This window comes from Cnephaeus nilssonii, assembly GCF_951640355.1.
Source record: "Cnephaeus nilssonii genome assembly, chromosome: 13".
Lineage (NCBI taxonomy): Eukaryota > Metazoa > Chordata > Mammalia > Chiroptera > Vespertilionidae > Cnephaeus > Cnephaeus nilssonii.
In genome coordinates this window covers 51,389,546-51,401,529 of record NC_137084.1, presented here as the reverse complement: position 1 = coordinate 51,401,529, position 11,984 = coordinate 51,389,546, and the positions used below count along the sequence as shown (strand labels likewise).

Sequence of the window (11,984 nt, the reverse complement as noted above, 5' to 3'; positions counted from 1 at the left end):
AAATGAGAAATAACATGCATTCACAATCACAGAGATTTTAAAATCCCTCTTCCAGTAATTAATAGAATGGGGGAAATCAGTACATATATAATTTGAGCAACATGATTTACATATCTAGTACACTTAAAATTCTAATACACATAACATACTTAGGTATGTGCCCTTTTGGAGTGCATATGGGAGGCAACCAATCGATGCTTCTCTTTCTCTCTCTCTAAAAAATCAATAAATCATATCCCTGGGTGAGGATTAAAAAAAAATTCTTTGCCCAATAACTGCAGAACACATGTTCTTTTCAAACACATGTGGGACATTTACAAAAACTAACTATAGATTGGACCACTAAACAAGTCTCAACAAATTTCAAAGGGCTGAAATAAGGAGCACATTTGTAAAAAACTCATACATCAAAGAAACCACATGGAAATTATAAAATACTAGAGGCCTGGTGCACGAATTCATGCACCAGTGGGGTCCCCGGCCTGGCCTGCAGGATCGGGCCGAAACCGCTCTCTAACATTCCTCAAGGGGTCCTGGATTGTGAGAGGCCGAGGGACCCCACCGATGCACGATTGGGGCCGGGGAGGGATGTGGGAGGTTGGCCAGCTGGGGAAGGACTGCGGAAGGACTCCAGGGCGTGTCCAGCCCATCTTGCTCAGTCCTGATTGGCCCGACCCCAGCAATAAGCTAACCTACTAGTCAGAGCGTCTGCCCCCTGGTGGTCAGTGCACATCGTAGCGACTGGTCGGCTGGCTGACTATCTGACCCCTGGTGGTCAGTGCACGTCATAGTGACTGGTTGACTGGCTGACTGCCCCCTCGTGGTCAGTGCATGTCATAGCAAGCAGTTGAGCGGCCTTAGCATATCATTAGCATATTACGCTTTGATTAGTTGAATGGCCAACTGCATGACTGGACACTTAGCATATTGGGCTTTTATTATATAGGATTTTGAACTGAATGAAAACAGAAACACTAATGTACATGCTTGGTCTCAGGAGAAAGTCTAGATAGAAGAGACTTCAAATTAAACAGCTTATGGGTGATAAGTAAAGATGAGTGAATGAATTCAACTGAGTACATGTAGAAAGGACAATAATAAAACACTAAGTTAAGGCACTACCTTTTAAAAGGCAGGCAATAGAAGGATCATACCTCAACATAATAAAAGCTATATATGATAAACCCACAGCAAACATCATACTCAATGGGCAAAAACTAAAACCATTTCCCCTAAGAACAGGAACAAGACAGGGATGCCCACTCTCACCACTCCTGTTTGACATAGTACTGGAAGTATTAGCTATCGCAATTAGGCAAGAAGAAGAAATAAAAGGCATCCAAATTGGAAAAGAAGAAGTGAAGCTGTCCTTATTTGCAGATGACATGATATTGTACATAAAAACCCCAAAAGATTCCATCAAAAAACTAATAGAATTAATAAATGAATTTGGCAATGTAGCGGGATACAAAATTAACGCCAAGAAATCTATGGCATTTCTATACACCAATAGTGAACTTACAGAAAGAGAGACTAAAAAAGCAATCCCATTTACCATCGCACCAAAAAAATTAAGATACCTAGGAATAAACTTAACTAAGGAGGTAAAAGACCTATACGCAGAAAACTATAGGACACTGAAAAAAGAGATAGAGGAAGACGTAAACAGATGGAAGAACATACCATGTTCATGGATTGGTAGAATCAACATCATTAAAATGTCCATACTACCCAAAGCAATCTACAGATTCAATGCACTCCCCATCAAAATACCAACAGCATATTTCACAGACCTAGAAAGAACTCTCCAAAAATTCATCTGGAATAAAAAAAGACCCCGAATAGCTGCAGCAATCCTGAGAAAGAAGAATAAAGTAGGAGGGATCTCAATACCAGATTTCAAGTTGTATTACAAAGCCACTGTTCTCAAAACAGCCTGGTACTGGCACAAGAACAGACATATAGATCAATGGAACAGAATAGAGAATCCAGATATCGACCCAAACCACTATGCTCAATTAATATTTGACAAAGGAGGCATGAACATACAATGGAGTCAAGACAGTCTCTTCAATAAATGGTGTTGGGAAAATTGGACACACACATGCAAAAAAATGAAACTAGATCACCAACTTACACCATACACAAAAATAAACTCAAAATGGATACAGGACTTAAACATAAGACGGGAAACCTTAAAAATACTAGAGGAATCCACAGGCAACAAAATCTCAGACATATGCCAAAAGAACTTCTTCACTGACACTGCCCCTAGGGCAATGGAAGCTAAAGAGAAAATTAACAAATGGGACTACATCAAAATAAAAAGCTTTTTTACAGCAAAAGAAACCATCAACAAAACAGCAAGAAAGCCCACTGCATGGGAGAACATATTTGCAAATGCCATCACTGATAAAGGTTTAATCTCCAACATCTACAGGCAGCTTATGCAATTTAATAAAAGGAAGATAAATGATCCAATTAAAAAATGGGCAACGGACCTAAACAGAATATTTTCAAAAGAAGACAGAAGGAAGGCCAAGAGACACATGAAAACATGCTCAAAGTCACTTATTATCCGAGAGATGCAAATCAAAACAACAATGAGGTACCATCTCACACCTGTCAGAATGGCTATCATCAACAAATCAACAAACGACAAGTGTTGGCGAGGATGCGGAGAAAAAGGAACCCTCGTGCACTGCTGGTGGGAATGCAGACTGGTGCAGCCACTGTGGAGAACAGTATGGAGTTACCTCAAAAAACTGAAAATGGAACTCCCATTTGACCCAGTAATCCCACTCCTGGGAATATATCCGAAGAAACTAGAAACACCAATCAGAAAGGATATATGCACCCCTATGTTCATAGCAGCACAATTTACAATAGCTAAGATTTGGAAACAGCCTAGGTGCCCGTCAGCAGATGACTGGATCAGAAAACTGTGGTACATCTACACAATGGAATACTATGCTGCCATAAAAAAGAAGAAATTCTCATCATTTGCAGCAACCTGGATGGAATTGGAGAATATTATACTAAGTGAAATAAGCCAGTCAATGAAAGAAAAATACATGATCTCACTCATTTATAGATAATAAAGAACATTATAAACTGATGAACAAAAAGATAGATACAGAGACAGTAAAGCAACAAACAGACTTTCAAATTACAGGGGGAAAGTTAGGGAGAGGTGGGGGAGATAAGAAATCAAATGAAGGACTTGTATGCATGCATATAAGCATAAACAATGGACGCAAAACTCTGGGGGGTGAGGGCATGTATGGGTGTGGGGTGGGGGGGTAATGGTAAGATATGTACACATATAATACCTCAATAAAAAAAAAACAGTAAAAAAAATAAAAAATAAAAGGCAGGCAAATAGGAGATAGTCAAGGATAATGGGGGCGGGGGGCGGGGGGACTTAGTACCTTTGAGATCTGAGTAAGCAGGGATCCTGCCCCAGCCACCCACACGTCAGGAATACTTGTGCCTTATTAGTAGATTGCCTTCTTCAAGATTTTGTAAATCCTCATCTAGTTCCTGGGACTCAGCAAGCCACCCTGAGCCTGGATTTGGTTTCATGTGGGACCTGGTTGCCAGAAGTACCTCTTGAGATTTTCTAAGTTTCACTTTGGTATGTGAAATAGATGTCATCTCTCTCCTTTGACCCAAGTTTGGTGTGGACTGAATGCCTGGGGGAGCTCTGAGTCTTGTGCCTATAGAATTCTCCTGGGTCTGAAGAGTGGACCATTCTTACTAGCTGAGCAATATTTCTTTCACACAACAGTACCAACAGTACCAGATTAGGCTGCCAGAATGGTATTGAATAGCTTTTAGGTGACTATCATATTGGACACAGGATAAATTCAGGGTTCTGGACTACTGAAGGTCACCTGGACCCCTGGAATTGTATTGTGTGTGTGTGTGTGGGGGGCTGTCATTAGCTCTCACTTTTCTTTGTTCCATTTATGATGCTACCTCTAATCTGTAGACCCCCAGGCTTGTGAGGGTGGTGGCAGTGTTCTTTACCCTGTCCATTTGCACCAGGGAGGTTACCCTACTCCTCTCGGCAGGTTATACACTTTGTATCGGGCCAGACCTCTGTCATCTGAGGCCTTTCAAGGCTGTTGTTCCACAAAGCCAATTGGCCCCTTCCAATCAATGTTCTCTCTCATTTCCAATGGATAGTGACTGTTTTCTCCAGAATTTGGCTTAAGATATGCTGATGAAGGAATGACATTCCTGCACCAATGAAACTGCTTTTCTTGTTCCACCCATGGGCCTTTTGCTTTTTCTCCTCAGTGTGGCCAAGAATACAGTAATTACAGCTTAAAACATTCAGGAGACGACATGGCTGGAGTATGTGTTCTATGCTTATGCTATAAAAGTTCAAATGGTAAATATGACAAAAAACACACACAAAAAAAATGATTACCCACACTTACCTGCACACTCTGGGTAAGACTTGCATTTTTGGTAATTATCAATGAAGCACAGTAACAATCTTTGAAAGTCACTGGAAGCCAGTATTCACAGGCATAATGAATGCAGCATAATGAGTAATGAAACCAGCATTAAAAATGGCATTAAGGAACTGTAGAGGCAAGATCTAGATGGTTCAATACAAACAGGTCCTTAATAGTCATGGCATTGTAATAGCAGCATTACTACTCTTATTGTAGTGGGAGATTATGGAATTAGCTAGAAATGGCACATTTAATAAAGAACACAAGACTATTTCCAAGGCTTGAAGAAGAAATGGTGCATGTATACTCTAAAAAATATTTACATGCATGGATCAGACAAGAAACATGCACTTTTTCCTCTATCCATTATTCTATATCTTCATTGACAAACCAGTTTACCTTACTTGGGCTCATAAATTTTATAATAGACTAGAGACCTGGTGCACGAATTTGTGCACCCCAACGGGGGCCCATTGGGCTGGGCTGGCGGGAAGAAGGGCCATGGGTTGTGGGCTGGCTGGCCCCTCCCCCGATCCTTGGGGGTGCCAGGGGCAGGGCCAGCCAGGGGGAGGGGCCACGGACAGTTGGCCGCCCCTGCCCCGATTGGGGTGGGGGGTGGCAATTGGGGACGGGGATGGAAATGGCTGGGGTGGGGGCGCCAATTAGGGCCCGGATCAGGCTAGTTGGCTGCTGCAGTGCATGTCATAGCCACTGGTTGTTCTGGTCGTTCCGCTGTTCTGATTGCCGAGCTTTTATATATATAGATTTTTAAAATAAAATTGTTCACATATAGACAAGGGTTCCACAAATATTTGCCTTGTAAACAGCCTTGATCAAAGCAGAGCAGAAACTAAAAATTCAGAAACCATGAAAATGGTATTTTGAACATAAAGTGCAGAAATAAAATAAGGAATGACAAATTCATTGGACTTGAGTTAGAAAACCACTGACACTATAGCCACTAAAGGTGGGGGAGAAAGAACACATGGAAGCAGCTTGAATAGTGAATGGTGCTCAAGTTGACAGTAACTATTTTTTATTTTTTAAAAATTATTTAAAAAATATTTTATTCATTTTAGAGAGGAAGGGAGAGGGAGAGATAGAAACATCAATGATGAGAATCATTGATTGGCTGCCTCCTGCACACCCCTACTGGGGATGGAGCCCGCAACCCAGGCATGTGCCCTTGGCCGGAATTGAATCTGGGACCCTTCAGTCCACAGGCTGACGCTCTATCCATTGAGCCAAACCAGCTAGGGCAGTGGTTCTCAACCTTCTAATGCCGCGACCCTTTAATACAGTTCATGTTGTGGTGACCTCCAACCATAAAATTACAGTTATGAAACAGTAGCAAAATTAGTTATGAAGTAGCAACGAAAATAATTTTATGGTTGGGGGTCACCACAACATGAGGAACTGTATTAAAGGGTCGTGGCATTAGAAAGGTTGAGAACCACTGAGCTAGGGCAACAGTAACTATTTTTTAAAGGAGACTGGCTATGAACAAGAGTATTAGCAGGGAGGTAGCATGGAGTATTAAAAAGAACAAGTGTAACTGACTGAATCATTGAAAAAATTTCTTGAGGACTAGTGAGAAGGAAAAGAAAACTCATTCAACACTACTAGTAGGAAAGTGTGATACTGACTCTACTCTTTTAAAGTAAAAAACAACAAATGTACTTTTACTGTGGTGAGATCTGATGGGCAACATCTTTTTGCTTTTTACTTTTATTTACGAATCTTTATTGTTGAAAGTATTACAAATGTACCTTTTCCCCCACCGCCATTGACCCCCTTCACCCTGCACTCCCTGTGCCAGGCTACACTATTGTTTGTCCATGGGTAATGCATACATGCACATAAATTCTTTGGTTAATCTCTCCCCCCTGCCCTGCCCTCTTTCCCTCTGGGATTTATCAATCTGTTCCATGCTTCCATGTCTCTGGATCTTTTTTTGTTGGTCAGTTTATTTTGTTCATTAGATTCCATATATAAGTGAGATCATGTGATACTTGTCTTTCTGACTGGCTTATTTCACTTAGCATAATACTTTTCAGGTCCCTTCATGCTGTCTCAAAGGGTAATAGATCCTTCTTTTTTACAGCTGCAAAGTATTCCATTGTACAAATGTACCACATCTTTTTTATCCTCTCATCTACAGATGGGCACTTGGGCTTTTCCCAAATCTTAGCTATAGTAAATAGCACTGCTATGAACATATTGTTGCATATATTCTTTCAGATTGGTGTTTCGGGATTCTTAGGATATATTGATGGGCAACATTTTTATTTATAGGAAATATTGGGGGACAGAGAGATAAGGTATTTATACTAAAATGAAGCAAATACATAAATCTAAAATGTAGGACATTCTACAAAACAATGGTCTAATTTTCTCATAAAGTTAAAGTAATAGAGAATAAGAGTTCTAGAAAAAGACAGGAGACATTTTGTTAAAGTTTATCCATATATCATGGATAAACTTTAACAAAATCCTGGTTAAATAATATAAACTACAATTATAAGACAATTTAGGGATAAGTAGAAAATTTTGAATATGAGCTGAATATTAGCTGCTGGAGAACAATTGCTATTTTTCTTTGGTGTGATAATTATATTGTAGTTATGTAGTTAAAGTCTTTTTTAAGGAAATTTATGTTGATGTACTTAGGAATGAAATGTCCTATCCACAGCTTAAATTCAAATGGCTCAACAAAAACTATATAGATCTATACAGATATATTGAAAGCAAATACATACACATGCAAAAGGCAAAACATTAAACATAACTGGTTTCTAAGTGGTATGTATAGATGCTCTATATTGTACTGCTCTATTCTTTCAACTCTTACGTGTTTGTAAATTTTCCAAGTGTAAAGTTAGGGAGAAGAAGAGAAACAAGAGAGTGAGAAGGTAAAGATGGGTATAATTGATTAACAGCCAGACACTAGAAAGATCAGCACTAAATAGAAGGTGTACATCATTTTCTGAGATTAGAGGAAAGAAGCTGTGGTGAGTATAGATATAGATGAGTAGACATGGGTGTGGGAAGTGGGGGAAACAACAGGTGATCTCAATGTCCTCCATGAAGGAGGAAGCAAGAAGAGGAGCAGCAGGTTGGCGGCATGAAGAGAACGAAGATTTGGAATAGCTGCTGTGGGGAGTGGCACAGGGAGCTGAACAGAGTACAGGTTTCACAGCTCAAGGTTTAGCTGAGGGGCTGCTAGGGACTCGAGTGTCTAGAAACTGCTCCTGATTTTTGCTCCCATTAGCACTACAAGCTTATCTCCAATCACAGAACTTATCAAATACTGTTTGTTTAATAGACCATGAATTTCTTGAGGGAAGGAGCTTGGCTTTCACCTTTTTGTTCCCAGTACCTCAAATGAAGTAAGCATATAATGAATATTTATTAAATAAAATAGTCACAGTTTCACATTTAACTCTACTACTCAGTTTTTATTGACTTATCCCCAGCCCAGATTCTGCTGGGTTAATTGCTTCTCTATCAGGATCCCATAGCAACATGAATGTTTGTAATAGCCATTAAAAACCCCTTTCATTGCCCTAGCCGGTTTGGCTCAGTGGATAGAGCGTCGGCCTGTGGACTGAAGGGTCCCAGGTTCAATTCCGGTCAAGGGCATGTACCTTGGTTGCGGGCACATCCCCAGTAGGGGGTGTGCAGGAGGCAGCTGATTGATGTTTCTCTCTCATCGATGTTTCTAACTCTCTATCCCTCTCTCTTCCTCTCTGTAAAAAAATCAATAAAAAAAAATATATATATATATAAAAACCCCTTTCATTGCATTTGCTGCATTGTAGTGAAACTGTAATATGTCTGTCTTACCTAGTGGAACAAAATCTTTTGAGATCAGTGATCTCGTAGGCTTGGTATCACAAACTTGACAGAGTAGTTGGCCTAATACACAACAGGCATTTTTCTGAGCTGAGCAGACCAATTAATGAAGATTTTAAGTTTTGCTTTGTAAAGGCTTTATTTCTGAATGTACATGTGAGTTTAACAAATAATTTTACCAAGCAAAACAATATTACTAATATGCAACCAAAATATAAAGTGCCAAGTTATCTGAATCAGAGTATTCTGGATAAACACAGAAAAACAACTGCTTTATAAACATTTTTAAAAGACAGCACCTCTTTTCTATTTGTGTTTCTTCAAGTATTCAAAATGGGACGAATGCTTCCCATGCCAGTGGAGGCAAATGTTTCGAAACAAACCTTTAAAGGTTTAGCCATTGGGTTGAGGTGACTTTCTGTGAAAACAATTCAGGAGACCAAGCGTTTTTAGTTTCAGGCACTGAAGGTGGCCAATTTTCTGAAAATGAAAGGCAACAACTGACTTCTGAACCACAACCAAGTTCCAACACTGACTCTTTGGAAATCCAGCCTGAGTGTGTACTGCTGTAGTTAGGAGTTTTCTGGTTTGCGACTACTGCTGTAAGCGGGTTCTTTAAATTTAACTCTTTCTTAATGAAACGTTTATTGGTTCTTTGTTTGACATGCTTCAGTTTCTTTCTCGGTAATGTGTTCTCATCAGGAGAATTACAGGCAGCAAGGCTTTTTCTTATACCCAAGGCTTGGAATCGAAGCATATCGGGAAGAAATGCTTTTTTTGTGGTCGGAGGGACCCATTCATCAATGTCAGATGCAAGGCACTCAGCAATAGAACAGTTGTTGACAACCTCTGGTTGTGTCACACCAGGAATAACAGGGCTTTTGGCTTTCTGGCTGGGCGTTTTTATATTTTTTTGAGACCTGGGAGTGGCTTGCTGTGCCTCATTTTCAGAGGAAATCCTTGTTTTTTTATAGTTAGTATCAAGATCCACATAAAAGGTAGGCAGTTTCTTGAAAGCTCCTTTCACCCCATGAATTCTTGTTTGGTGGAATCCTGCAACAGGAGTTGACTGTGAACATGGAACAAAGTCCTGGCTACTTTCAACATCACTTTCTGAATCTGATGGAAAATGTGAAGAGCATGTTTCTGGATTCATGGAAGCAGGCATGTTTGGCAAGGGTAATTTTTGTGAAGATTGGCTGAAGTTTTCAGAAAGTGATCTCAGTGAAAAATCAGATTCTATATGATGACTTTCTGCCAAAGACTTTCCCCATTGTAACAAAATATCCTGTGACTTTTTGGTGGTTTCTGTTGCCATGTCCATTTCTTTAGCACTATCATCAAAGAGATCAGCAGAAGCATTGTAGCTGCTTTCATGACCAGGAACATAGGTCTGTGTTAAATTATTTCTGCTATGTCCATAACGCATTTCTTTCAATGCATTTGTACTTCTACTTGGACTGCTGCAAAGAGCTTCTAAGGAATATGTAAGTTTCCTGCAAATTGTAAGACTGTCACCTTGGTTCTTTGGCCACCTCCTACATTGTTTATTTTCTAAGTTGCAAAGGTCAGAAACATCATTATACCTCCTGGAACACAAAGTCACCAACTTTTCACTCATTTCCAAAGGTGATTTTTCTCCACTTCCATTAAAACACTTGATATTGAGACAAGAATGGTCACTCTCTGAATTACTGTGCGTATGTGAAATCGTAGCCCTACGTGGTGGAATTCTGGTAGACTTCCTAAGAGTAGATGTTGTTCCTAAACCTTTTGAAGCTGGAAACAGAGCTGACAGAGAAGCGTTTGATAGAAAACATTCAGAAATCTCTCTTCCATTTCTACCTATGGAGACAGACTCTGCTGTGTTCTCTGGGTGTGACTCCTGAACATTAGCAGCTGGATTTGCTTCACAGTTGGAAAGAAAGTTACCTTTGCCAGAGTTTGCTTTGACTGCCGCTTGAGATGATCTTAACGCTATAGGTGGTGTATGCAAGGCTCCAGCAGCTCCCTGGGGAGTCACAGATAAACTGCTGTGGTCTGCCTGTAATTCATCGATGCCATTATCTAGATGATGCTGCCTACTGCTGGCATCCGCGGGGGTTATAGCAATCTCACTTTCGATAACTGCCAGAAACTTGTTTAAGCTTTCAGAGAGTGGCAGATCATCCCAAATCTTGGGGTCATAATCCTGGGAACCACCAGCTATCTCTTCAAGTCTGAGTGATATAGGTGGACAACACGCAGATCTTTCCTGAAGGCTGGAGGGAGTATTGATATCATGACATGTTAGCTCATGCTGGGAATTTCTCTTTTTAATTTCTATTGCACTGTGGAAGGATTTTGTATTACTTGGCTCATGGGACTCTTGCATTTTCAAGGAGAATAAATTAGAACCAGTAACTCCAATTTCATGATGACTGCTGTGTACTGCACCTGACTGATTAGCTTGTAAGCCACGTTCATCACCTAACTTTTGTGCTGTGCTCTTTTTATCCATATATGAAACAAGGCTCCATGAACACTGAATGACATCATGGCAACCACCTGAACCAGTGGCCTCTGTCAAGGAAATGCACTGTCTGTTCTGATGAAGAGTATCAAAGACCTTGCTTTGTTCTGAAGCTGAAAAATTGTCCTCATCTGTTAGTTGTGAAACAATGGACGTGAGTTGAAGTGATGGCTGCCAGGACATTGAAAAGTTATCTCTGCCATGGGATTCAACAAAACAAGAGCTGCTGTCAAGGCCACATATGCTGCTGAGATCACTACTTGAGTGTTCTAAAGCAAGCAGGTGGCTATTAGGTGCCTGGGAGCCACCATGGAGGTTCCTGAAATTGGAAAGCTGCAAAAGCTGCCGGAAATAGTCAATGACAGTGAAGCCTGCAACACCCGGGTCTGGTAGGACAATCTGGCAAGCTAGTAGCTCTTTAATTTCTCTCCTACGGCCAGGGCACTGTTCTAAGAAGTTACTGGAATCTGAACCTTGCCCATGTTGGTTTTCAAAATTCTGTGAAAGAAGTTAATACATTTAAATGAGAATAAAATTTTCTCCCTTTGATTAGAATGTGAAACAGATTTCAAATAATTTCAATTCATCTAGTGTTATAGACACAGTAGTATAAGTAAGAGAAGTAAGCCTTGGAGTAAAGAGACTTGTATTCAAATCCTAGTTCTAACATTTACTAGTGTTGTGACTTTGGACAACTTATTTAACCTTTTTGAGCCTTAGTTTTCTCATTTATAAACTAGAGATTAAAAAAATGCAAGTTTACTCTATTTGCAATAACATGGAAAACTGCACTGCTTAGCAAATAGTAGTTGCTCAATAAATTATAGCTATTATATCTGTCATTAACTTTCATAAACCTTGAGTGCTTAAGAGAATGTTCTCACCTATTAAAAAAAAAGATAAAGAACTGTCTAAGGTTTTAACAAAGAAAAGCTCTGTAGCTCCTGGCTTGACCTTCCCTTTGGTCTTTCTCACTGTGCAGTTAAGGAGTGCTCTGTTCTTAGTTTTAAAACCCTAATTCCAATATGGATAAAATTTACATTTGTTCCCTTTAGCACAGATGAAACAGGAAATGATTACTCCTTCAGAATTAGTACATTATTTTGAACTTCTATGGTCACTTTTATAATTATTTAAAACCATCCTTC

At 39.9% G+C, this 11,984-nt stretch overlaps 1 protein-coding gene across 2 annotated transcripts in view; it reads right to left on the bottom strand.

Annotated features, from left to right (window-relative positions):
* Positions 1-8,490: 8,490 nt before the first annotated feature.
* DDIAS (DNA damage induced apoptosis suppressor) overlaps positions 8,491-11,984 on the bottom strand; it is a 28,880-nt gene continuing 25,386 nt past the window's right edge. For both annotated transcript variants that reach the window (XM_079787285.1, XM_079787286.1), the window contains exon 7: positions 8,491-11,334. In XM_079787285.1, the coding sequence (XP_079643411.1) occupies positions 8,710-11,334 (2,625 nt within the window). In that variant the 3' untranslated portion in view covers positions 8,491-8,709. The remainder of the gene's footprint in view (positions 11,335-11,984) is intronic.